Source organism: Lepisma saccharinum, chromosome 21, assembly GCF_977018435.1.
Source record: "Lepisma saccharinum chromosome 21, izLepSacc3.1, whole genome shotgun sequence".
In the NCBI taxonomy this organism is placed as follows: Eukaryota; Metazoa; Arthropoda; class Insecta; order Zygentoma; family Lepismatidae; genus Lepisma; species Lepisma saccharinum.
In genome coordinates, this window is record NC_139249.1 from 11,904,797 (window position 1) to 11,929,676 (window position 24,880).

The 24,880-nt window shown below is 40.2% G+C and overlaps 1 protein-coding gene across 2 annotated transcripts in view; it reads left to right on the plus strand.

Moving 5' to 3' along the window:
- Kdm3 (Lysine demethylase 3) overlaps window positions 1-24,880 on the plus strand; it is a 444,114-nt gene that overhangs the window by 178,158 nt on the left and 241,076 nt on the right. For both annotated transcript variants that reach the window (XM_083142382.1, XM_083142384.1), the window contains exons 4-6: window positions 1,066-1,269; window positions 13,358-13,442; window positions 22,291-22,373. In XM_083142382.1, coding sequence (XP_082998508.1) covers window positions 1,066-1,269; window positions 13,358-13,442; window positions 22,291-22,373 — 372 coding nt within the window. The remainder of the gene's footprint in view (window positions 1-1,065; window positions 1,270-13,357; window positions 13,443-22,290; window positions 22,374-24,880) is intronic.

Genomic DNA, 24,880 nt, shown 5'->3' on the forward strand with positions numbered 1-24,880 from the left:
GAGGGATAACATCGTCTAGGCATTCATGAAATCATATTTCTGGAAACTTTAGTTGTATCTCACCCAATCTCGAAAACTGGTTGTTTGATAAATAAATGGACTTTGCTCAGTGTGATTTCAGTAGTGGTTTTTATTTGGCATATTCTCCATGTTGTTGAGACAACGATCCCACAGATACACTGTCAATTCCTTTTCTGTAGAATTCTTCTGGCTGGCTGTGAAGCCAGGAAGAAAATGCATTTTGCACGTCGACGTCCGTTTCCTCTTGTGAGCCGAACACGTGCAATTCACAGGGCGGTAAGTCGGGACTGTACGGGTACCACATCCCAGCTGAATTGTCGGGTTTTTGTCAAAGTGTGAGCTGCTGTGGCCTTGCATTGTCCTGCAAAAGAACGAATCACACACCGTCGAGGAATCCATCCCTGCACTCATTCACGTTTGAGGGTCGTACGTCTACCTGGGAATAAAACAGATGACTAACAAGGTGCATGAAACATGCGAAATAGACAAGTGCATCAATAAAGAATCGATTTCCCCCCCTTATTTCTACGTACACCGAAACCACAGGCCCAATCCACTAATTTATCAAACAACCCGTATATTTAAAGGTAATCCAGTGGAATGGTGATTGCAGAAAGGAAGCTTATTTAGCTTGAAGTAAGCGACAAGGAGCGCCAGTTTCAGTCGCACCTTTTCAACCTGAAACACAGTGTATATTAGTGTACTAACGAATGTGTAATAAAATCGTTGTGGTTTGCACGTTCTAATACCATTGTTGATCATAACTTACACACAACATTCAAAGCGAATCAAGCATTTGACCTTGCCAGCCTGGCTACTCCTGCATTTCGTTCTTCCTGCGCATGTGCAGCAGTTAACCGCGCTTCCTTCTACGCGCAGGCTGCTCGCTGACTTGCCTCTTGGCGAAATTGATATTTCTTACGGCCGTTCTAGTTGCATTCAGTTTCTGTAACTCACCTCTGATGAATGTGTTGTGATGTATTTATATTTGACTTAGTATTGTATTAGTAAATTAACACCTGTCATTTTTTTGCTATTTTTCAGGAGTGGGACCCAAAACTGCCAGGGGTACGGGATTACCCCGAACTTCGTTCCGCCGTGCGAAAATGGGCGGAATATCAGGACGGACAACGTATTCTTTTGACCACGCCCAGCGTCTTGGTTGGCTACCGGGTGGAAGTATATCGAGCCGAAGGAACAACACAGTGGTATACAGCTGTCATTGTCGGATACAACGAGGCTACTAGGGTAAGTACACACACAGTGTTGTGTCTTCTGTCACCTTCTCCTATAATAGTATGCCTTCCCACTTCCACTGAAATCGGCGTAGTTCAAGTTTCGGCCGACGGAGCGCTGCTTGCGTGCACTTCCACAACATGGATCGTCTTACGCACTCAATACCTTGAGGTTTTGTGTCCAAATTTCTCACCCGTCCAAAACGTTCGGTTGTTGTTTGGCTGTGAGTGAATGGGCTAGAAATGCTTCAGTAGTGGACCATAATGAAAAATAAACTATAGCAGAAGACAATGCTTAGTTAGATTACTCTATGCAGCTGTGTAGATTATTTGGGAACGTACGGATGTGATGGGAAGGAAGAACGTCGTAGACTGAGCAATACAAAGGAGATTATAGATGAATTATTTTATAAAAAATGTTCTCTACATACTAGGAGCTATACTGCATATCCTCTTAAATCTATTGATTGTTTGAATTGATGTTTTAAGTCCTTCATGCACACAGAGGCTAATAGGGACTGGATCTACAGTTTAATAGGGGACCCCTTGATTACAAGGCGACAACATTACCACTATGCTATACAGTGATGTTCTTAGTTCACTGTTTATTCAAGATAGGACCAGACATGGCACAATTTCCACATTGCGACAGTGTTGACTTTTTTTCATTCAACATGGCTCTAATTTTTCAAATATTCTCATTGTCTTATGCCCTTCTTATCATGACATTAGAACAGTTGATCTCAACAAGATAACATGTGCCCAAGGTTAGTGTTGAATTTTAAGATGTAGGAATGTTTTCAAATAAATATCCAGAACATTTGTGGAACTCTCGCTCCCTATTACACTCTAAAACTCCTAATGGGTTGCCTCCACTTTAGATGCTGCTCAAGTTACCACAATTACAATTGTAGTGTAACATAGCATCCAATTAAAGATCTCTATACTTGCTGCTGTTTCACAGCCAATGGTGTGATGAGCCAGCAAATTCCTAATTGACACGAAGTTTGAATGTTGCAAGACCACTCTTGGTGTTACTTGGCACCACACTTTTCTTCTTACTGTAGCCGCCGGAATGTAAACTCCAAAGACGAAAATAGTATTGTAAGAAGGATGAGTTCCTCCATTATGTAAACTGGACAAAGACTATTCTCAGGTCAAATGTTTGCGTAATTATTGATGTTCGCGTGCACTTCCAAGCGAAGAAGCAGGGGAATTCTTTTTTTCGCTCCTTATGTAACAAATTCATCCCATCTTGTTCTACAGTACATCCAAAATTCCTTACGTAAGCTAAGAATAATCACTTTTTTCCTGTTACTTTAGAATGTTTTGTGAGCTTATCGCATGTGAATAATCTCTGAGGGGTTGGAATACTTTGAATTTTTTTCTGAAACATTTTTGTCCATTTTTGTTAAAACTTTTACTCGCCACAAAGTGCACCATTTCTCAAGTATATAGGTTTAGTTTTGCATAAGGTCCACGTTTATATCAATTCTGTCAAAAAATAGTCGCTAATATTAGCAGTTGCAAGTGAATCTCTAAGCCGATTGTTAAGCTATGTTAAGCTTATTAAACATATAATTATGTGTTTCGACTCGCATGCAGTGGTTCGAGCGGGAGGACGCGGGGGATGCCATCCCCCCCCCCCAGTAAAGTACATTTTCACAAAGCGTCCCTCAGTCAAGATAATTTGCATAAGCACTGCTTCCAAGTTAATCGTCGCGATTAGCCAAAAAGTGTCAGAAAAGCGACGTAAAATAACCCAATTCAATCAATCAAAGCATGGAATTTGTGCAATGAAGGTCAATGATCCGTGTCGTTGGGGCTCTCCTCTACATGTAAACTTGGTTTCAGCGGAATTGACAGCAACAATAGATGCTCGGGGCATCATTCCTTGGGAAGTGCTGCAGTGAAAGTTATGTTTAGGTGAACACTGAGCGCTGGGAAATTACTAAAGTGTGTTGGAACACGTAAGCTGATCAGTGGCGGATTCAGAAGCTATAGTTGGGATCGGCGAATTTAGGTCTGCTGCCTCACCGATAATCAATTCTAACCAACACTTGCACTGTTTTACGTGGGTTAAGTCATAAGTCATGGCAACTATTTTAATTCTCGTGAACAGGCGACAGCAGGAAAAATATAAGATATACTCGTACGTTGGAAAGTGTATGGAATGTACTTTCGAATTAAGCCACCAGAGGAAGTCTGTATGCAGGAGACTCTCGTAGGGAAGAGGCAGAACACATGACAAAAGTGTTTTATTTTGGCAGTTGACACACTGCCCCGTATGAAGGCATCCACCCACCTCGCCACTGTTTGATAGGGCATGACATGCACACCCAGTGTTTCCCGTACCTCTGTATGACATTCCCGTGCATTTCTGTCATGGAGAACTGCTATTTTAACGTACGAATGTTGCTCCTGCTTCATGACATCCATTTTCGAACTCTGTCACTCACCGACGTGTTTACTACCCCACCGTTGTTTACATACACCATCTGGTGGCCTCTTTCGAAAGTACATTCCATACACTTTCATATGTATATCTTAGATTTTTGTGTCGTCCCCTGTTTGCGAGAAAAAAAATAGTTGCCATGACTTATGACTTAACCCTCGTATATAAACAATATATGGTGGATATGCGCCTAAAGCTGAGATCAGTTCATCTACCCACTCGCTCCACCTTTTGAACTGCGAGACTGGGGGGGGGGGGGTGCTATTTATAAAAGTTTTCCTGGTTTCGTTTTCTTGTAAACGTTTCTAACTTGACGGGATCTCGGAACGCAATGTTCGAAGGAGGGAGGGGGGGATCAGATAAAAGTTATCAGGTGAGGAGACCAGGACTGCCAACTGCAGCGATCGTTCGATTAAAGGGCGGGGAAGAAATAGGGAAAAAAAGGGGCTCAGACATTCGTGACAAAAGTGGACATTGCCCCCCACACCCCTCCGTGAATGAACCGCCCCTAGTCACGGGAAATTCCGTGACGTTCGCCGTGCATGCAATCCGCAGGAACTTTTCGCACACAAATGAATTAATCAGGTACAAGGAAAGTCGGTTGCAACCCGCAGTTCAAATTATGTCATTTGAATAATAGAAAGTTTTGCTCTTCCTGACTGGACGGGGAAGGGTAAATGTAGGGATGTACTTATATGATTCCCCCTCGGAAAACACAGACTGCATACATATTTTTTTAAAAGGTTGGAAGCGATTGCCCGTTGTTCAAATGGCAACTTTTTTTTTGGCTTGTTTTAAAATTCGGGCTCATTGAGTGTGTTGATTACATCTATACTTGTTGTTACTATGTGGAATCATGGACGTCCGGAGAATTTTTCAAGATAGGGACAAGCAAGGTAATTTTTATCCAGTGGGAGGGGCAAACGAGGCATATTTTCCCACATAATAGTGTTACCCACACACTTCTCGCCACTTTTGCACCCGCACTATGCTAAATTTTATATACAAAGGGAAATATACGTACTGTATTTGACCCTCCAGTTTTGGAACTTTGCTCCCCCGGTTTTGGCACCCAATCGCCGCCACTGGTGTTATTACCCCATCAAAAAACACTCCTGCAACGCTCAATTTACATAAATTACTGTGACCTAAATGAAATTATATGTGTGAAGTATGTAGTTTTAGGTAAAAATCAGAAGGTTCCGTATTCGAGTCCTGGAGCGGGCATGTTTATTTCGTGAATGCTCTTTTGTTTTAAACACCATTCTTCCACGTCGCCGCGATTAACCCAACAAAGTCAGAAAAGCTACACAAAATAAGAATACCGAAAGAATGGATTCGTATTTTACTTCGCGTTTCCGCCACCTTTGGCGAATTGCGAATATGAAGTTTAAAGTAGGGCTGAGGCGATATCGGTATCGGGAAATATAGGTTGGAATTTATTTACCGATACCAGCCGATACTTTTCTGGTATTTAAGCCCAGCGTCCGCAAATATACCACTTGACACTTTTGCAGACTCTAAACATCCTGCAAATTGTGCAAAAATTCGAACTTTAGTTTTATTTTGCACCATTTTTGCGTAAAAAAACTTTTTTTTATTACGTGACATGTATTTTAATATTCTGATTTAATTCTTGAATATTTTAAAGCAAAACTATTGGTAAATTGATGCAATTCGTTGGAGTAAGTAAAATGCTTACACGATATTCTTTGTGCGATACATCATCATCACACTGATATTGATCAATATTTTGAACAACTTATAATTAATACAATTTTCAAGCATCGGTATCTGTGGGAATCGATAAGTGTATCGGCATCGGCGTGGACGTCCGGAAGAGGAACCAGCTCCCCCCCCCCCCGGTAAATGAATGACCAACCAAAATGATATATTTCACACCAGAAGCGTATATTCCAGGCTAGCTAGGCTATCTGCAAAGCATAAAGCCTAGAAAGTAAAATACTGAAGAGAAATCTCTTAGAAACTGTGTGAATTAAGATGATTTGAAAAAGAAGATAATGACGAATCTGAAATTGACAACCTGCATTTTAAGAGTTGGCAACCAGAATTCTTAAAGAGTTGGATACCTGAATTCTTAAAGAGTTGGATAACTGAATTCTTAAAGAGTTGGCAACCTGAATTCTTAAGAGAGTTGGCAACCTGAATTCTTAAGAGAGTTGGCAACCAGAATTCTTAAGAAAGTTGGCAACCAGAATTCTTAAGAAAGTTGGCAACCAGAATTCTTAAGAGTTGGCAACCAGAATTCTTAAGAGTTGGCAACCAGAATTCTTAAGAGTTGGCAACCAGAATTCTTAAGAGAGTTGGCAACCAGAATTCTTAAGAGAGTTGGCTACCTGAATTCTTAAGAGTGTTTGGCTACCTGAATTCTTAAGAGTGTTTGGCTACCTGAATTCTTAAGAGTGTTTGGCTACCTGAATTCTTAAGAGTGTTTGGCTACCTGAATTCTTAAGAGAGTTGGCAACCAGAATTCTTAAGAGAGTTGGCAACCAGAATTCTTAAGAGAGTTGGCAACCAGAATTCTTAAGAGAGTTGGCAACCAAATTTCTTAAGAGAGTTGGCTACCTGAATTCTTAAGAGTGTTGGATACCTGAATTCTTAAGAGTGTTTGGCTACCTGAATTCTTAAGAGTGTTTGGCTACCTGAATTCTTAAGAGTGTTTGGCTACCTGAATTCTTAAGAGAGTTGGCAACCAGAATTCTTAAGAGAGTTGGCAACCAGAATTCTTAAGAGAGTTGGCAACCAGAATTCTTAAGAGAGTTGGCAACCAAATTTCTTAAGAGAGTTGGCTACCTGAATTCTTAAGAGTGTTTGGCTACCTGAATTCTTAAGAGAGTTGGATACCTGAATTCTTAAGAGAGTTGGATACCTGAATTCTTAAGAGAGTTGGATACCTGAATTCTTAAAGAGTTGGCAACCTGAATTCTTAAAGAGTTGGCTACCTGAATTCTTAAGAGAGTTGGCTACCTGAATTCTTAAGAGAGTTGGCTACCTGAATTCTTAAGAGAGTTGGCTACCTGAATTCTTAAGAGAGTTGGCTACCTGAATTCTTAAGAGTTGGCTACCTGAATTTTTATAAGTTTGCAGCCTGACCACCGTTGGGATGGCAACGTGGCTTCCTTGAAGACGTCAAGAATGAGCCTAGCCTTCTCCCTTCCTCCATAGCTAGACTCAACATACGCCACAAATTCACACATACGTAATTTCATTTGTCACAGAAATTATATGCTAATTATTATAAGAGCGTTGAAGGAACTTGATAATTTCAGACTGAAAGTGTTGTTTGAGGGGCATCACTATTATGGGGAAAAGATATGCCCCCCTTCCCTTCCCTGGAAAGAATCCTGCGGATGTCCACGAGCAGCATCGGTATCGGTTAGGTTAGTGAGATCCGAATCACTACATGCCTCCACCGGATATCGAACCCGAAGCCTTTTGATTACAAGGCGACGACGCTACCACTGCGCCATCAGAGAGGCACGTGTTTCTCTTTCAGGAAGACTACTCGCCAACTCCCATAACCTGTTAAACGGTGCATGGGTGCTGCTCGCATCAGAATTCTATTTTGCGATATTAAAAGTGTGTATGGTTTTCGGCCAGCGGGTGGACACGGGGGTAGGCGGGGTTGTTTGCTGCCGTAGTTTTCATTTCCCGTGCGCCATAACCACCGTTTAAGAGCTTGATAGCTGGCAGGTTCCCATGGCAACCGGGGATATTACATTGCCTCTGCTGACGTAGGAAAACAAACATCAGAGATGCAGAGAGAGAGAGAGAGAGAGAGAGAGTTCATTGCCCAGAATTTGCGAACTCTCCCCCCACCCGCCCTCCGCCCAATTTTAGACCGCTCATACCATAGTGTACCGCGCCCCGGGGGAAAAAGATGCAGTTTCCATGGTCCGGCAAAGAGGATTTGAACCGTAATTTCAAGCAGGTTAATTCGATGCCCGGAAAGGGTTGAGAGGGGGGGGGGTGAGCGTGGCTTGTGTGTGTGTGTGTATCGAGTGCGCAATCTTCCACATGGAGGGTTCTGTTGGTTTATTACCATTTCTTCTCCGGATAGAGAACATGTACAGAGTTCCTCTGTAATATTTCTACATCTTTCTAGTCGTGTTGTCGGTGGATCGCGGCGATGAGGATGAATGGGGTTTGGGGTTCGAACTAGGGATGGCCACAAAACACGGATATCTGGATTTCAAATTATCCGATATCCGTTTTGGATGCAACGGATAATCCGAATAGCGAAAACAGGTCTCAAAAGCCAGAAACTGGAAATTTCCAAAAGAGTTGCTCTGGCAGAAAGCGAAGTAAAATAAAATAAAACAAACCATTACAGAAGAAAAAGTTCGGGAATTTCGCTCCAAATTCATTTTGCTCGTTGGTCACTGGTTGAAGGGCTGTTTTGATCACCCAAAAGAATCACCTAGCATCAGGCACGTATCTAGATATACATTTTGGGTTGGGGGGTTTGACCAAGTGTCTCAATAATAATAATAATATAATTAAAAAAAATAATTAAAATAATAATAACTAAATACATAAATTGATCAATATTGTATTGTTGTTATTACATGAGTAAAATTATGTTGAAAGAATGGTGATATATCAGCAGGTATATAAGCCTCCTCGTCGTCGACTTGTAATCAAGGGGTCCCGGGTTCGATACCCGGTGGAGGCCCATGCCACAGTGGTTCGGATCCCAGTTTAAACTGTAGGTGTAGACCCGATTAGCCTTTCTGTGCATGAAGTGGACTTAACAAATCAATCAATCAATACCCACTTCTTCATTATACAGGGTGTTCATAAAGTCCCGGTACCATTACAAAAACATAGCTCGGAAACTACATGCAATAGACAATCAAAGCATGGATATACTTCCAGCCAACCATAATTTTCCAACAAGATGGAGCACCTCCTCATTGGTCCAAGGATGTTCGAGGTCTTCTGGATAGGCATTTTTCTGGCAGGTGGATAGGCCGTGATGGACCTATTCCCTGGCCAGCGCGCTTTCCTGATATCACACCCTTAGATTTATTTTTCTGGGGGTATGTCAAAAATTGTGTTTACCACACTCCTGTTCCAGATGTTGCTACTCTTCGAAGAAGAATAACGGAGAGTATCCTAACTGTCATTGTTGATATGCTGGGGCGTGTATGGGCAGAAGTGGATTACCGCCTTGATATTCTGAGATCAACTAGAGGGCCGCACATTGAGGTATGCGTGGAGAGTTGTAGCTCATTTTGCAATCAACAGCATTGTTCTATTGCATGTAGTTTCCGAGCTTTGTTCTTTTGTAATGGTACCGGGACTTTATGAACACCCTGTATAGCTTTCGTGTAGTTAATTGATTGATTTAGTTTATTTTACTTCGCGTTTTGTGCCTCTTGGCTAATTTGCGAAGATGGGGATGAGTGATGAAATGATGAAATTGATGAATGGACATTCACAAACAACCAAGCCCGACCGGGATTCGAACCCGGGACCCTTGGCGTCGCAGCCGGATGTGCTAACCGCTCGGCCACAGGGTCGGGCTCGTGTAGTTAAGATCGCGAACATATATATAAATACAAGTGCCCTGGCAAAGAAATCAATGTCAAATACATGATGAATTGAATATTTGTGTAATAATAAAAAGAAAAGAGAACTTAGATCGAATTAACGAAAAGAAAAGTTCCTGGTTAATATTTTATGCATAATTTCATAAGTAGTAGTGTGCATTTATTTTTGCAACTGTCTTTTAAACCGTATGACCCCAAATTCCTTGCCTTGCAATAAGTTCGGCTGAAAAAAATAACCATCGATTATATAATATATGCTAAACAAGTATGTTTTGATTATTTAATTTAGTACTTTGTCTTTTAGGGGCCCGGACCCCCTCCCCCCTAAATACGATCTTGGCTAGCATTTACCCTAGTTTCATCTCTTACGTTTGTTGTGCATTTCTTTCAACATGGCATTGCGTGTGCTGCATAACTACGGTGATGTCCGAACTTGCTGTTGAGGTTTTACTATTGCAGTTTTCTTATCGCCGTAGAATTAGCAAATACAAGGGTCGTCAAAAAGTAACGCACAATCCACTTTAGCTCGGGAATGGGAAGGACTAGGGAAATGAAATTTTGTAAGTAGAAGCATTGGTCCTTTGGAAATGTCACTCAATGTATATGTTCAAAGTGCTTCACTGCACTGCAGCCATGATACGAATGCACTTTCGTAAAACTCTTGAGGTTGGTCTTTACACCACTTTTGCACACACGCAATGAGCTCGTTGTCTTCTCCAAACTGTTTCCCACGCAGATGAGCCTTCAGTTGTCCAAACAGATAGAAATCCGATGGCGCTAGGTCAGGACTGTATGGGAGTTGTTCCATCCCAGTTCGCCGATGATGTAAACTGTCATGAGTGCATCATGCGGTCGTGCGTTATCGTGATGAAACTTATGTCCGTTGCGCGCAACTCTGGCCCCTTTGGTATTGTCCCCATAGACTGGTTAGGTGGTAAAGGATCAATGCTTCTACCTACAACATTTAATTTCCCTAGTAGTCCTTACCATTCCCGAGCCACAGTGGATTGTGCGTTACTTTTTGACCGACCTTTGTACATACAAAAGAATAACACATGCAAATCCTTTCCCTGCCAATTACATTCGGTTAAATAAGCGGATATTCATTATTCGTACTTGAGCACGAGAAAACACACTTGGAAACACTTTCTACAATTTAGTGCATGCTGTTCCGGTTGCAGCTATTTATGGCACTTTTTCCAATTCATTACCGCTTTGCGGCCAGAAGTAAATAACATGCAAGTGATAACACTTGCCAAATATCTCAAGGACACTGACGTTGCAAAGCGTCGCAGATAGCAAGTAGTACGTATCAAGTAACAAGCTGCCCATTTGCATCTCTATATCGGCCTTGTGATTTAAGAACGTGACGTCAGTGAACTGAAAATAGTCCTTGTGTAAACAAGCAGAGGCTTGCAGGGTACACGACCTCAAAAAAAAAAAAAAGAGAGGGGGAAAAAAGTCCTTCAGAGCGTTCGCTTCATAACATCCCCGCTAACAACGTCAGCTAAATTAAAGAATCATTCTTTTTTTTCGCCCTTTCTTTTGTGAAGCGTGTTCCTGGATCCCATAGAATGTAGTTATCGGTGTTGAAATTTATCGTGGTTGGCAGGTTTGCGGTGAAAAGCTTGGCAGCATTGCATTTGGCACCGGACCCTGAAAAAGCAGATGATAGACCCGGAAAAAAGGGGGGAGTGGGATAACGACTAGAAAACTTTTTGCCTTTGAATTTCAGTGGTTTCGTTTATCTCTTTGCGGTGTACCTTCTGTTATCATACTTATATTGTAAATTTTGTTTTACGTGGTGAAAATTTGTTTAAAGGTATGTCAACAAGAGAAGGTACGCGGGAAAGGTTCTTTATGTAATCCAGTAATACGTATTTACAGCCTTCTACGTCGATTTTACACCTAACCGGCGACACGTAGGTGAATAAAAATACAGGGGAACGTTAATACTTTCCCCTGAAACTCGTGCCCAGATACAGTAAATCTATAGCTCGAAGAACTGCATATTATGGTTATGTAAATGTAAATCTTGGACCTTATGGAACTATTTTTAGTAGTTTTTTTTTCCCCCAGAAGAAATATTCCCGTTTTATAATTTTTCTTCAAGTAGTAATCAACCCTCTTCGAAATTAAATAGATAAATGCCCTTTTGGCTTTTTTCTTTTAAGATTTAAAAAACATTTTTTTTCTTACATAGAGACGCTACTAAACTTTACTTGTATTTCAACAGCAATATATACACCCTTTAAGAATATTTCACTGAGATTTCCAGTCATTACGGATAGGACATGTCTGGGACATTGTCCAGAACCCATCTGCAATCAGTATGTGCCTCTGTTCTTGGAGTGTGTGTATGTGAGAGGGGGTGAATTAAGGACAATACAGTTTTCCTCGCCAAGCTCGAAGAATATAGAATTTATATTTCCACTAATAGAATCAAAGAATACAGAATTTATATTTCCACTAATAGAATCAAAGATACAGAATTTATATTTCAACTAATAGAATCAAAGAATACAGAATTTATATTTCCAGCAATAGAATTAAAGAATACAGAATTTATATTTCCACTAATAGAATCAGGCTTAATTCAGGAAATGCATGTTACTTTTTCTTCATAAACCTTTGTCTTCTCGTTTAATATTTAAGAAACTAAAAGTTAAAATATACAAAACAGTAATTTTGCCTGTATTATTATATGGATGCGAAACAGTCCCTTACGTTGAAAGAGGAACATAAATTGAGTATTTGAAAATAAGATCCTTAAGAAAATATTTGGACCTAAAAGGGATGAGGATTGTTTGATTGATTTAGTTTATTTTACTTCGCGTTTTGTGCCTCTTGGCTAATTTGCGAAGATGGGGATGAGTGATGAATGATTAAATTGATGAATGGACATTCACAAACAACCAAGCCCGAGCGGGATTCGAACCCGAGACCCTTGGGCGTCGCACCGCGATGTGCTAACCACTCGGCCATAGGGTCCGGCAAAAGGGATGAGGAGACAGGTGAGTGGAGAAGTTTACATAATATAGATCTACATAATTTGTATTCATGTCCAGATATTATTAGAATGATTAAATCAAGAAGACTTAGGTGGGAACGAATTGGAGAGGAATGAAGAGTTTACAGGATTCTTGTTGGGAAACCTGATGGTAAGAGACCTCTTGGAATGCCAAGACGAAGATGAAGGAATTACGTTGAGATGGACCTAAAGGAAATCGTTAGAGCCATGTGGGAAAGAGTATATAGATCTTGCTCAGGATAGGGACAGATGGAAGGCCTGTGTTGCTGCAGCCGTGAACCTTCGGTTTTAAGAAGGCTAGAGAGTTAGTTAGTTACTAATAACATCAAAGAATACAGAATTTATATTTCCACTAACAAAATCAAAGAATACATAATTTATATTTCCACTAATAGAATCAAATAATAGAGAATTTATATTACCACTAATAGAATCAAAGAATACAGAATTTATATTTCCTCTAATAGAATCAAAGAATACAGAATTTATATTTCCTCTAATAGAATCAACGAATACAGAATTTATATTACCACTAATAGAATCAAAGAATACAGAATTTATATTTCCACTAACAAAATCAAAGAATACAGAATTTATATTTCCACTAACAAAATCAAAGAATACATAATTTATATTTCCTCTAATAGAATCAAATAATAGAGAATTTATATTACCACTAATAGAATCAAAGAATACAGAATTTATATTACCACTAATAGAATCAACGAATACAGAATTTATATTTCCTCTAATACAATCAAAGATATGGAATTTATATTTCCTCTAATAGAAGTGTTAGTGTTTAAAGTACTCTAGGAACACGCTACTTCATATAAGTGCACGAAGCAGATAAACGGAATTGATTAAGGTTGAAGAATAATATGTGGGAGCAAAATAACATCGCATACGTTACTCCGCAATGATATCAGTTTTGAAATAAAAAAATGGCTTTATTGTACCGTAATTGTAATGGTAAATGTGTCTGTGTGAGATGAATTAACTAGTTTACTTAACAACTGCATTTGTTTTCTTTCAATAGGACCTGACTGTTACGGACGATACGGTGCTAGAAGAGCATAATGAAGACCCTTCGTTGGTGCAGATGCGGCTTATCGGAGACGGAGGTAAGAAAGCTCTGAAAATTCAATATATCTATGCCAATCTTCCTATTGCTTTTGTGAAGTGACTACATGTGTATCCCAAGGAGTCTTCTTCTTGAGATATACAGGAACTTACTCAGACTTGAAAATATATATGTATATCGGCAATGGATGTGGGCTAATATGCAGCAAACTTGTGAAACCCTACATGCAGATATCTAATAGAGGAGAAACAAAAATATCTTAAGATGTTCATTTGAATCTCCTAGTATATCTGCCCTCAAGTCAAGAAATGTTACGATTTAGTCAGTGGCGTATTCTCAATGTTACAGCGTTTATCTCCGGTATACTTTTTTTTTTCCAAAACATTTTTATGCATTTAGCTAATATATAACTAGGGTTAGGATTTTCATGACTTAGCAATTTTTTTTTGCTAAGGGTGATGTGTTCCGTAAATATATAGAAATTCATATTGTGAAGAAACTAATTGAATTAGGATGATTTTTAAGGGCATATTTTGGCATATTTGGCCATTTCTACTTGATCGAGCATATTTTGATGGATTTTCGGTTATATTCAGCATATTTTTGCTTTTTCAAGAAAAGGGTTTCTTCTTTTTTCTTTTCTTTTTTTGGATTGCAGCAAAATCTTTTTCATTTTTATTTGAAAATTTACAGAAAGTATTCATTGTTCATTGCAACTCAGGGCCCATAAAGGTAACTAAAAATAGTACATAAGTAAGAATATTTCAGCATATGTAAGATATTGATGTTTGAAACAGTCTTGTTATAAGGGCATATTTTTCAAACTATTAAAACAAGTTTCTAAACCAGAATTTAAGTAAATTATTTAAAGAACTTTAAGATTGGTTTATGTCCGCCACTGATCCATCTCCATCGCACCCTTCTGACCGGGTTTTTATCCCGATTATGTGCCCCCCTCGCCCTCCCCGCACATAATCGTTGGCAGGAGAACACTGCTCGTTCCTTTCTGCTTTCTGTGCCGCGTTCAGCAGAGGCACTGTTGCTACATGGAGGGAAATTTTCCTTAGTGCAAGGAAATCTAGATACAATTTCAGGTAAGAAGAGAGATTTCATGAAAAATATAGAAATTGACCTCTGTTCTAGTTTTGATTGATTAATTTGGTTTAATTTACTTCGCTTTTTGTGCCACTTTTGGCTAATTGCGAGGATGAGTGATGATATGATGAAATTGATGGTGATACTCACAAAGAAGAACACCCATGCCCAGACCGGGATTCGAACCCGAGGCCCCTGGCGTCGTAGCGCGCAATGCTAATCACTCTTCCACGAAAATTTCTCTTGGTCCAGTTAAATTTAGATCCAATTGTATTTAAGAAAGGATATTTTATGAAAAATATAGACATTGTCGGGAAATTTGAAGTTCTCGGATATCTGCTCTTGCTTTACTTCCATGTGTGCTGTGTTGTTTTATTTCCATTACATCTGATTAATCTACATAGGGTATATAAATGTACGAGGGGAGAGTGAAAAGTCTTGAGCCTCGCAGGGAAACTACAGTTTCACATTATGATTTCTCTACATAATCTCTACGAGGGTCACTAATTATATTTTGAGCCTTGGCAACACTGATTGAAGTTAGGCGCGATTTGACGTTTGCACGGAATCGTCTGGCATTATTGACCATAACGTACTTCAAATATTTTGTCAATAGCTTGATTTGTGTTGTTTATGTTGCCCTGGAGATTGCGCGACAACAATAAAATGGAATTAACTCATGAACATTTTCGTGCGATGATTTTTTACGATTTTCGACGTGGATTATCAAGACAAGAGTGCATCGATCAACTTACTTCCACATTTGGCGATGAAGCCCCATCCTTTGCCACTGTGAAACGCTGTTATAACGAATTTAATCGTTGTCGCCATTCGCTCACCGACGAGATTCGCGAAGGTCGTCCAAAATCAGTTGTTGTTCAAGAAAACATTGATGCTGTGCAAAACCTAATTCTGCAAGATCGTCATGTGACATACTGTGAGATTGAGGCAACCATAGGCATTAGTTCCACCAGCATATATAAAATATTACATGATCATTTAGCTGTGAGAAAGGTATGTTCTCGTTGGATCCCACACAATTTGACAAAACTCAAAAAGACGCTCGCGTCAATTGGTACAAACAAATGCTCAATAAATACAATCGTGGTGCTTCAAAAGACGTATATAAGATTGTAACAGGTGACGAATCATGGATATATGCATATGAGCCGTAACGTAAACAGCAGTCGACGGTATGGGTGTTTCAAGATGAACACAATCCAACAAAAGTTGTTCGCGCTCGAAGCACATCGAAACAAATGGTCGCCTGTTTTTTCGGGCAAACTGGTCATGTGGCAACTGTGCCTTTAGAGGAACGTAGAACGGTCAACTCTGAATGGTACACAACAATTTGTTTGCCAGAGGTCTTCGGTCAAATACGGAAAACAAACAAACGCCGTCGGATCATTCTTCATCCAGACAATGCCAGCTGTCGCACATCTCGTCTAACAACCGACTTTATGAACAGTCAAAAAATCGAATTGATGGGTCATCCGCCGTACAGTCCTGATTTGGCACCCAGTGACTTCTTCTTGTTCCCGAATGTCAAGAATAAATTGCGTGGGCAACGATTTTCGTCGGCGGAAGACGCCGTTGATGCGTTCAAAAACCTTATTATGGAGGTGTCTCAAGAAGATTGGAAAAACTGCTTTGACAAATGGTTCGAACGAATGCAAAAGTGTATTGACTATAAAGGAGAATACTTCGAAAAACAATAAAGCAGTTTTCAATGCCAAATTCCTGTTTTTTCATTGTTAGGCTCAAAATATAAATAGTGACCCTCGTATAATCAACCCCCAGATCAATGCACTTATGCATTCTGTTGTGACAATTACTTTTGTCACCAGTCTTTTTTGTAGTTTATGTGAGTGTATTTTAGAATTTCGTAAATACTCTTAACAACTTTCTGTAGCCAGTTGTGCTTTTTGGCTTTTCTTGGATTTTCGGTTCTAGACGGCGAGGGTAGGAAAACAATACCGAATTGTGGAATTTTTGACACTAAGGGTGACTTTTACTTGTTCAGCGATGGGAAGAACGTCCAAGTTTCCGACCGAGGGGGAGTTCTTTCGCAACACGTGTGAGGACTGCTCTGTTTTTTTTTCTTCGCCCCAACCCCCCAAGTGGACAACGAGCCTGGAAGAAAGACCACCGTCCAGCATTTTTTCTAAGCTAACGAACTGCGAGGCGGTTGATTTTTGAAGTTTCAAGTTTTCCTTAAATACCCCTGGACTCCAGAGGACCGACACAGTTTAGCGCCATATTCAGACCGAACACCATCTCCGCGTCACTTTGCGCGAGATACGGAACTTTGCTTTGTTTTAACCTTTCGACCGCGTCGTGTTAATTGTCGTGAGTGTGTGATCACAGTGACAGCGCCAGGAATTGAGGCCGTGTTAATTACGTGTTTCACGTGCTCCAGTCGTGTTTTTCCCCTTTTTTGTAAGGAGGGACATTGAATCAATATGGGCGGCTGAAAACTAAGAGGGACGGGACCTTCGGGTTTCCGATTACTGCTGCCATGAAGCCAAGAGAAGAAGCCACGACGCTTGCTTAAGTATACGACGCCTTAAGTCAAGAGAACCGTACCACGACGCTTGCATAAAGGCGTCTGAGATGAAAGCCACGCCGCAGCGACAACTCGCATTGCCAACCCAGGTGAGAGACGACGGTACCACAACGGAGAGACGGATGTTACGCCGAGAAAAGGAGAAGAGATAGAGAAAAGAGAGAGATGAAACGACGTCCGCCCTTAGACGACCCGACGCCCTGCGTATCCTCGAACGGCCATGAAGCCACGATCGGATGCAACGCCCCGAGCAGACAGATGGAAGCGAGGTGCTTTTTCCGCCCATCTTCGTCGCCGCGATGGAAAAAGGGAAGAAAAATGAATGTTACGTTCCTCCCCTCGTATACACTAAATAAAAATGTTGCAGTAAACCAGGTGAAATTTTCAGAATAGATTAAGTACTCAGGCAGATCCGTACTTCCGTGACAAAATTGCTGCAAGGTACAGTCACGGACACTGCCGGCTTGTAACGATTCCATTGAAAGTCAATGTATTAATTACAAGCCTGCAGTGTCCGTGACTGTACAAGAGTACCCCAATAGATTTATTCCTAATTTCATGTCAAATTTAGGGGATAAAAAAGCATTAACGTGTTAGCAGGGAAGGAAGGAAAGTACTTAACGGGATGCTAATAAGGCAGGGGGGTATTTGCCGACCGGAAAGTGTTTGTTGCGCCAGGATGTAACGGTCAATGGGGCTTCGCCACGGCCAAGGTCGTGCATTTTTTCTTCTTTTTTTTCCCCTTCACGCGTGTGCATTTCGCTCTATCACGGCGGCAGCCAGCGTGGTTTACATGACGGAAGTTGGAAACAATTAGCCGTGCAGAGAAAAGTGCGATTGTGTTCCACGACAGGAATTCCGCTTGTGGCTTGCGACGCTGAAGCATTAGCCACATCCGCAACCTCGCTATTTGCACCGATTGCGCGGTCTTACCCCCCTTCCCCACCTCGGGAGTGGACGAAATTCATATTACAGCGGACCCAAGGAGTGTACGATGCAAATTATAGTAACGTGCAATCCTTTAAGTATATTCCCAACAGTGTTCGAAACTAACGGGCGCAAGTCGCCACTTTTGGCGGGTGTATCTAGAATTTGTGGCAGAATCGCTACTTTTGGCGAGTAGATCTAAATCTAGATCCAGCAGCTGCTTGCAATGGTTGAAATATTTAAAATTGCCTTTTACGAAGTTTATAAGCTTTGTGTTATTGAAATTGTGAACACCCCAATCAACGGCTGCTTACGGCAAATCAAGTGTTGCCTTCGTAATCGAAATGGTAATGAGAGGTTGAATGCTATATCTATTCCTTCCTTTGAGAAAGAGCTTGCAAAATCTTTGGATTTAAACAAGGTTGTAGCTGCTCATAAAAACAGACATACCTTGTCGTAGTTTCTTGCTGTGGTTATTTTCTTATTTGAATAAAAAAAGTACTCACAATCTTTACTTACAAGGAGTGTTACGTGTAGTATTTATACATATCCAGCAAGTTGATAATGAGTGTATTTTTTATGGTGTATTTTGTTTACTGTTCATATGAATAGTAAGTATGTGATACTATTCTTCTCGATAATGGCTTAGGAAAAGAAAACAGTACAATTATTACATTTTAATTGACATAAAAGATTCGTTCTTGTGGAACAAAATGCAACATGACATCACAGTGATTTATCTTTGGATTTGACTCAAGTATGTCACTGGTAAAATTATACCGTAATAAAGTATTACGTAATTACCTTTTGGCCGATATTTGTTAGCCCCCCTAGAATTGGACTCCGAAATCTGTAGCCCCTCCACTTATTTTAGGCTGGCGCCGTCACTGGACCCAAGAAGGCATGTACAGTGGGATCCATGAGTATTACTGTGCAAATTGTCCATCACCATGTTCGTGCACTTTATTTCACCCAATAAGAGCTTCAAGAATTAAAATAAAATTTAAAGCAAGCTGTTTACAACTTCTGCACCAGCATACATAAAAATCCATAGCTTAAAAACACACAGGATGTAAGAGAAAAATTAATGAAAATAGTCATGGACAATTTGTACGGTAATACTCATGGATCCCACTGTACACAAAATGCCGCATCTTGATCAATAATATTATGCAACTAAATGTAACATCACATAAAGTCAACCAGCATCTCCAGTCAGTGACTTGATAATTATCAATGATCAATGAACCTATCTGTGCAAGATAATATATACTATCAATTAATTATCTCATCTAAATATAGCTTAAATAGATTGGGTCTAGTGTTGCCCACGAGACGAGACTTTGGCCTGTCTCGTCTCGTGGAAATGCTGTCTCGTCTCGAAAATACTCGTTTGTCTTACGACACATGGTCAATCTCGTCTCGTCTCGAATTTTTAAAAGCCTGTCCCGTCTCGTCCCGTGGGCAACACTAATTGGGTCTACACCTGTGTATATCTGACTCTGTCGTATAATGCGTATATTAGAGATCCTCTTATTAGTAATAACTTATGTATGAACTGAAAGCAGCAGATTTCGTCATTTCTACCACTGAAACGGCCGAGATCCTGAATCAGAACTTGCTACTGTCGAGGCACCCTGCACCATAATCGGCCTTCTCCCAGCGTAAATTCAAACAAAAATGATTTATCTGATCTAAGACGCCAGATAACTTGGCATAACAGGTAAATTTCTCCCATAAAGCATACATAAGCTATTTCTACATAATTTTTATTTACAGGTTTCTAGCATTACCGTTGATTTTAACGAAAACATTATGAGAATAACAATTGAAGGTCTTATTTGTACCATTCAAACGAAATAAGAAAAATTGAAATCGGTTGAGAAATAGCCGAGAAACGAGCGATTTAAAAATATGGATTCAGCCATTTTGGATCCAGTATGGCGGCTAAGCGGTCAAGAATTAGTCACGTGACCATTTTTTTTCTGCATACTAGGACCACCTATTAAAAGTATGTGAAGTCAAACTGAGGGTACATTTAAGTGCACACGAAAGTGGAGCTAGCTCCTAGACTATATATACGTACGTATAGGAGGGACTCATCAAGAATTTCTACGCAGCAAGCAGAAGAATAAATGGCCAAACTTCATAATTCGAAGGTAGGGCATCAAAGATGTTGAAACTTCAACCCAAATTAAACCGCTTTGATCACGGGAAAAAATATTAGATAACATGACATGAATCCTGAAACATTTTGTATCTGGGGAAATTGTTCAGGCACGTGAGATTTGTATGCGGCACAAGAGAGTCTGCGAAAATTTGTTTGCATAAACATGTTTATTCACAGCGTACATATTGGGAAAGGGCTTGCAAATCCCTTATTTCTTGAAATAAGAATTCCACTATGAAAATGTTTCCAAGCGAGAAGAGAAGACGCATGTACGCACATATATTTTGCTCAAGTGTGTATCGCAGTGAACCTTCCCAACGATATATCATCCATTTTGGGATGAAATGACAGTGTTTTAGCAAGTGCTTTTAGTTTTTGTGTAGAGTGGGTCTCTTCCGCTATCTGTGAGGAAGTTTTTAGTGTATCCTAACCTCTTTAATGTGTTGTGTTTGTTCTGTGCAGGTCCCTTCACAACCTTGCACTTTTAACGTTTTCTCAAGGGGCTCTTTATACCCCCTCTTTAACTTTAAGGTAATTTTAATTAATTCATTAATTGATTATAATTTATTATATAATTATCCACAATTTTTCATTTAAGGGTATGTGATAGTAAATTTAAAAATAGCCACAAATCGGCCCTTCGTGAACCATTTTATGGGGAGTGTCACGTGCCAGTTCCGACGACACGATGAAAACACAAGGACGAAATGTTTCCCGAGAGCGACGATACATGGCAGCACGCTATATAAAGAGCAGCAGAGTTCATTGTAGAAACTAGGAGCGGAGAAGAGTGATTATATATATTATAGTAAATGCAAAATACATAAAGGAAGAGTATAAAAATTGTAGAAGGAGTGAATAAAATGTTGTAAATAGCCAATTAAGATAAATAAGAATATGCTCGTATATGAAACAATTAGGAAAGTTAATAAGTGAGCAAATGAATTCAGAAATCCTAGTGATCAAAATTTGATTTAATACCTCTGACGAGGAGAACATCGTCAGCTTTTGTGTTTGTCCGTCCCTCGGTGGCGCGGTATCAAATTAGACGCCCCGAAGCACTTACGGTTGCGCTTCTTATTAGACGCACTGGGCCATAGGCAACGCTTGCTGTTAGCGATCCTGGGCTATTCTCCTTTTGGTCGTTACATAGGAAGTGGCGCTACTGTCAGTTTAGTCGACCCTACTCTTTCTATAAGTATAGCTTGTGTCGTTTGTATAATGCCAAAGAAGCGGGGAAAACGAGCGCATATATGTAATAAATAAGATTACGCTTTAAAAGGAAAGACAATAAATTAGAAGAAAGAAAAGAAGAATAAGCCTTTCCAAAAATAGAAGGAAGAAAAGAAGAGGAAGCCTTTTCCCTAATCAAAGATAGAATAGAAGAAGAAGCCTTTTACCAAAATAGAAGGAAGAAAAGAAGAAGAAGCCTTTTCACTAATCAACGATAGAAAAGAAGATTTCCTTTCAATTATACATGTATTTATAAGAAGAATATAACCGACGTAAATTTAGAATCAGCATATATATTTCAATGTATATACAAGCTGCGTTATATATTTTCTCTGTATTGTGTATAGTTTTCAGAATATAGATCCGCATTTAACTATCTCCTCTTGGCTATAAAACGCTTTCTTATTTGGAATTCTCGAATAAAGAACCTATCCCCTGAGATTAAGATATCTGTAGCCGTGGTATAAATTTATTTTAAGAAGTGCACTAGAGGAACGTTGCAAAACGGGGGGGGGGGGGGGTTAAGGGGTTTTGAGGGTATGTGAATAAATCAATGGTGTATTGAATATCCACCTTGTCAAGCAGTTGATCACAAAAATTGTGATTCCAAACTCTTACGGAATTGGTTCACTTTCATTGTTGAAGCATGGGATTCGTCTCCAAGTTCTTGGGAAACATGATAAAAAATATAAAACTTTACAAACTTTCTCCAGCTTATGAACATAGGAAAGGTTTTTGTACGGAAACACCGACAGTGAATAACGCATTGTACTTATTGATTGAAGCGACTGCTTGCTCAAGGGTCAGTTTTTTTTCCTGCTTTTTCTTAACTGTTGTGTAACCTGTGCATCAAAGGCAGGATTTTGAAACGTTTCTTTCTTGTCTTTCTCGTTGCAGTGGTGGAGTCGATCATGCGAGGGGAGAACGTGGGGATCACACCACGGAGGTCGAGGTCTGCCGTCCTCACGCAACATCAGCCGGTAAGTGGAAAGGAGGGGGCAAGGGGATTCTCGTGCACTTGCACCGTTTGTAGCGTTCCCCCACCGTGTTTCGTGTCGTTGGCTTCGCGTGACACGAGCCTGGTTGCTTTCGATAAAAAAAAAAGGAAAAGGATGGAATTCAAATCTTCCCCTTTCTACGCCGTTGCATGGGGGCCAAGAATTCTGTTCTCACTGCACAATGGACGTTGCGGGATAGTACTCATTATCACGATATATCGTCGACATTCACGGTGCGATAGGTGGAGCCACCGGCAATAGAAATGGAACACCTAGATCCTGAAATCGCTTCCCTTCAAAGGCGTTGTGTGATGCCTAACTCCACGGAGATTTTAATAGCAAATTTTCCCATGTATTCCTTATGGGGAATCAACCTCAAGCTAGGGCTAATCAAATGGAAGTTTTGACTTTTCCGCTGGTGAAATGCATCTTCAAACTACCCTCTTTCCGTTGATATCATTTTCTATTCCATCGGAAGTATGATATTCCCAAGAGAACAAATCGAATAATACTCCCATAACCCCAATGCATTTCTCCTTGCCTCCTACGGCCATTCTGGCAGTGTTGCCAAACCTGATGCGCATAAAAGAGCTACATTTCACCTTAAATGGAGTTTAAACTGCCTTTCAAGGAGCTAGATTTACGAAGTGCTTCCTAGAGTAATGTTAGTTGTCAAAGGAGTGGGGCGCTGCTATTACCGTTAACTCTAAATTGATGACAATTTATTCTTAGTTTTCACCATCTAGATCCGGCGGCATCACCCATCTCATGGTCGTACGAAACCGAAAATAAAGTATTCCCTGATATCAATATAATGCCAATTTCACGTCAACACGGCGCTATAAAGAAAGTAGCTGGGGATATAAGAGAGGGTGGAGCGACGCAGCCAATATAATAATGTCACGTGCAAAACGTATAACCATGGCAAAAGTAGGTCTATGTGGTCCGGAACCAGTGATGGCATCATAGTTGGGGCACGGAGACAGGCGCTCCAGTTCACAGCCAAACGAGTGCACTAAAGAGCCAGATCTGGCTTCAAGAGAGCTAAGTTGGCAACACTACCACGGGGGGAAGAAAATATGATGGGTATAATTTTATATTGGGCTCGTGTAAGGATTCTAAACAGTGATAATGTAACATTTATATGTCACGTCTGTAATGTTTGCTCTTCGGCAGCTGCCGATCACTGTTGCCAGCTTCGCTCTTTTGGAGCCAGATCTGGCTCTTTCGTGCACTCGTTTGGCTGTGAATTATGGCACCCGCCAACTGCCCCACTATGATGCCATCACTGGTTCCGCCTTACATAGACAACTTCTGTGATAAGTAAACATTTTGCATGTGACGTGATATTGTTATATATTGGCTGCGTCGCTCCACCCCATCTTACATCGCCAGCTACTTTTTTATTTATAGCGCCTTGGCTGATGTGAAGAGGACGTATTATTGTTATCCGGAAATACTTTACTTTCGATTTCATATGACCATCGCATCGCTGGATTATTGAGATGCCGCCGGATCTAGATGGTGAAAACTAAGAATAAATTGCCATCACTTCGAATCTAACGGTAATAACAGCGCCCCCTCACCCACACCCCCACTCATTTGACACCTAAAATTACCCCAGCATGCACTTTATCCAGTTTCGTAAATCTAGCTCCTTGTAAGTTTTTACTCAGTTTACGGTGAAATTTAGCTCTTTGATGTGCATCAGGTTTGGCAACACTGCCAGGATGGCCGTAGGAGGCAAGGAGATACATTGCTCTTATGGAAGTATTATTTTATTTGTTCTCTTGGGAATATCAAACTTCCGATGGCGTAGAAAAATATATCAACGGAAAAAGGACCGACTGAAGTAGTAATTTACAGACGGAAATATCGAAACTTCCATTTGATTAGCCGTAACTTTAAGTTGAAGTTGATTCCCCATAAGGAATACATGGGTTTCTGAAAATTCTTATTCATCATATTTTTCAAACAGCGTATCTAGGTTAATAATCAACTTTAAAAAACACTTTCACTTGCAACATGTGGAGAAATTCATACTTTATTGATCACCAGCTTTTGTCCTCAGTAGCATTGCCCATCCGGACGATATGGAAATAAATGCGCAACTGGTGCGAAATTGTCCCTCATCCCCTTAAAATAATAAATATAAATAAGTGGCTACTGTAAAATTACATTCCCGAACACCCTAGATATATGGTGTAGAAATATCTACGTATTTATCTCCTTGCAATGTTCTTTTGCAATTAGCAAGACGTGAAATATCTCTGATTCCATAAAAATATATATATAAATAATAATAAGTTCGACTGTTTCAACCAATGACTGATCGTTCTAAATGTTTTCTGCAGTCCTGTTCTTGTATCCATATCATTTCCCTCTCGAGTAGTGGTGATTTAACAAAAATGCTCTATCTGGGAGGGGGGGAAGGCAGTTCTTCAGGCTGTGTTCGAAAGGTCCCAAAAAACGTAGCATGTGGTCTTCTC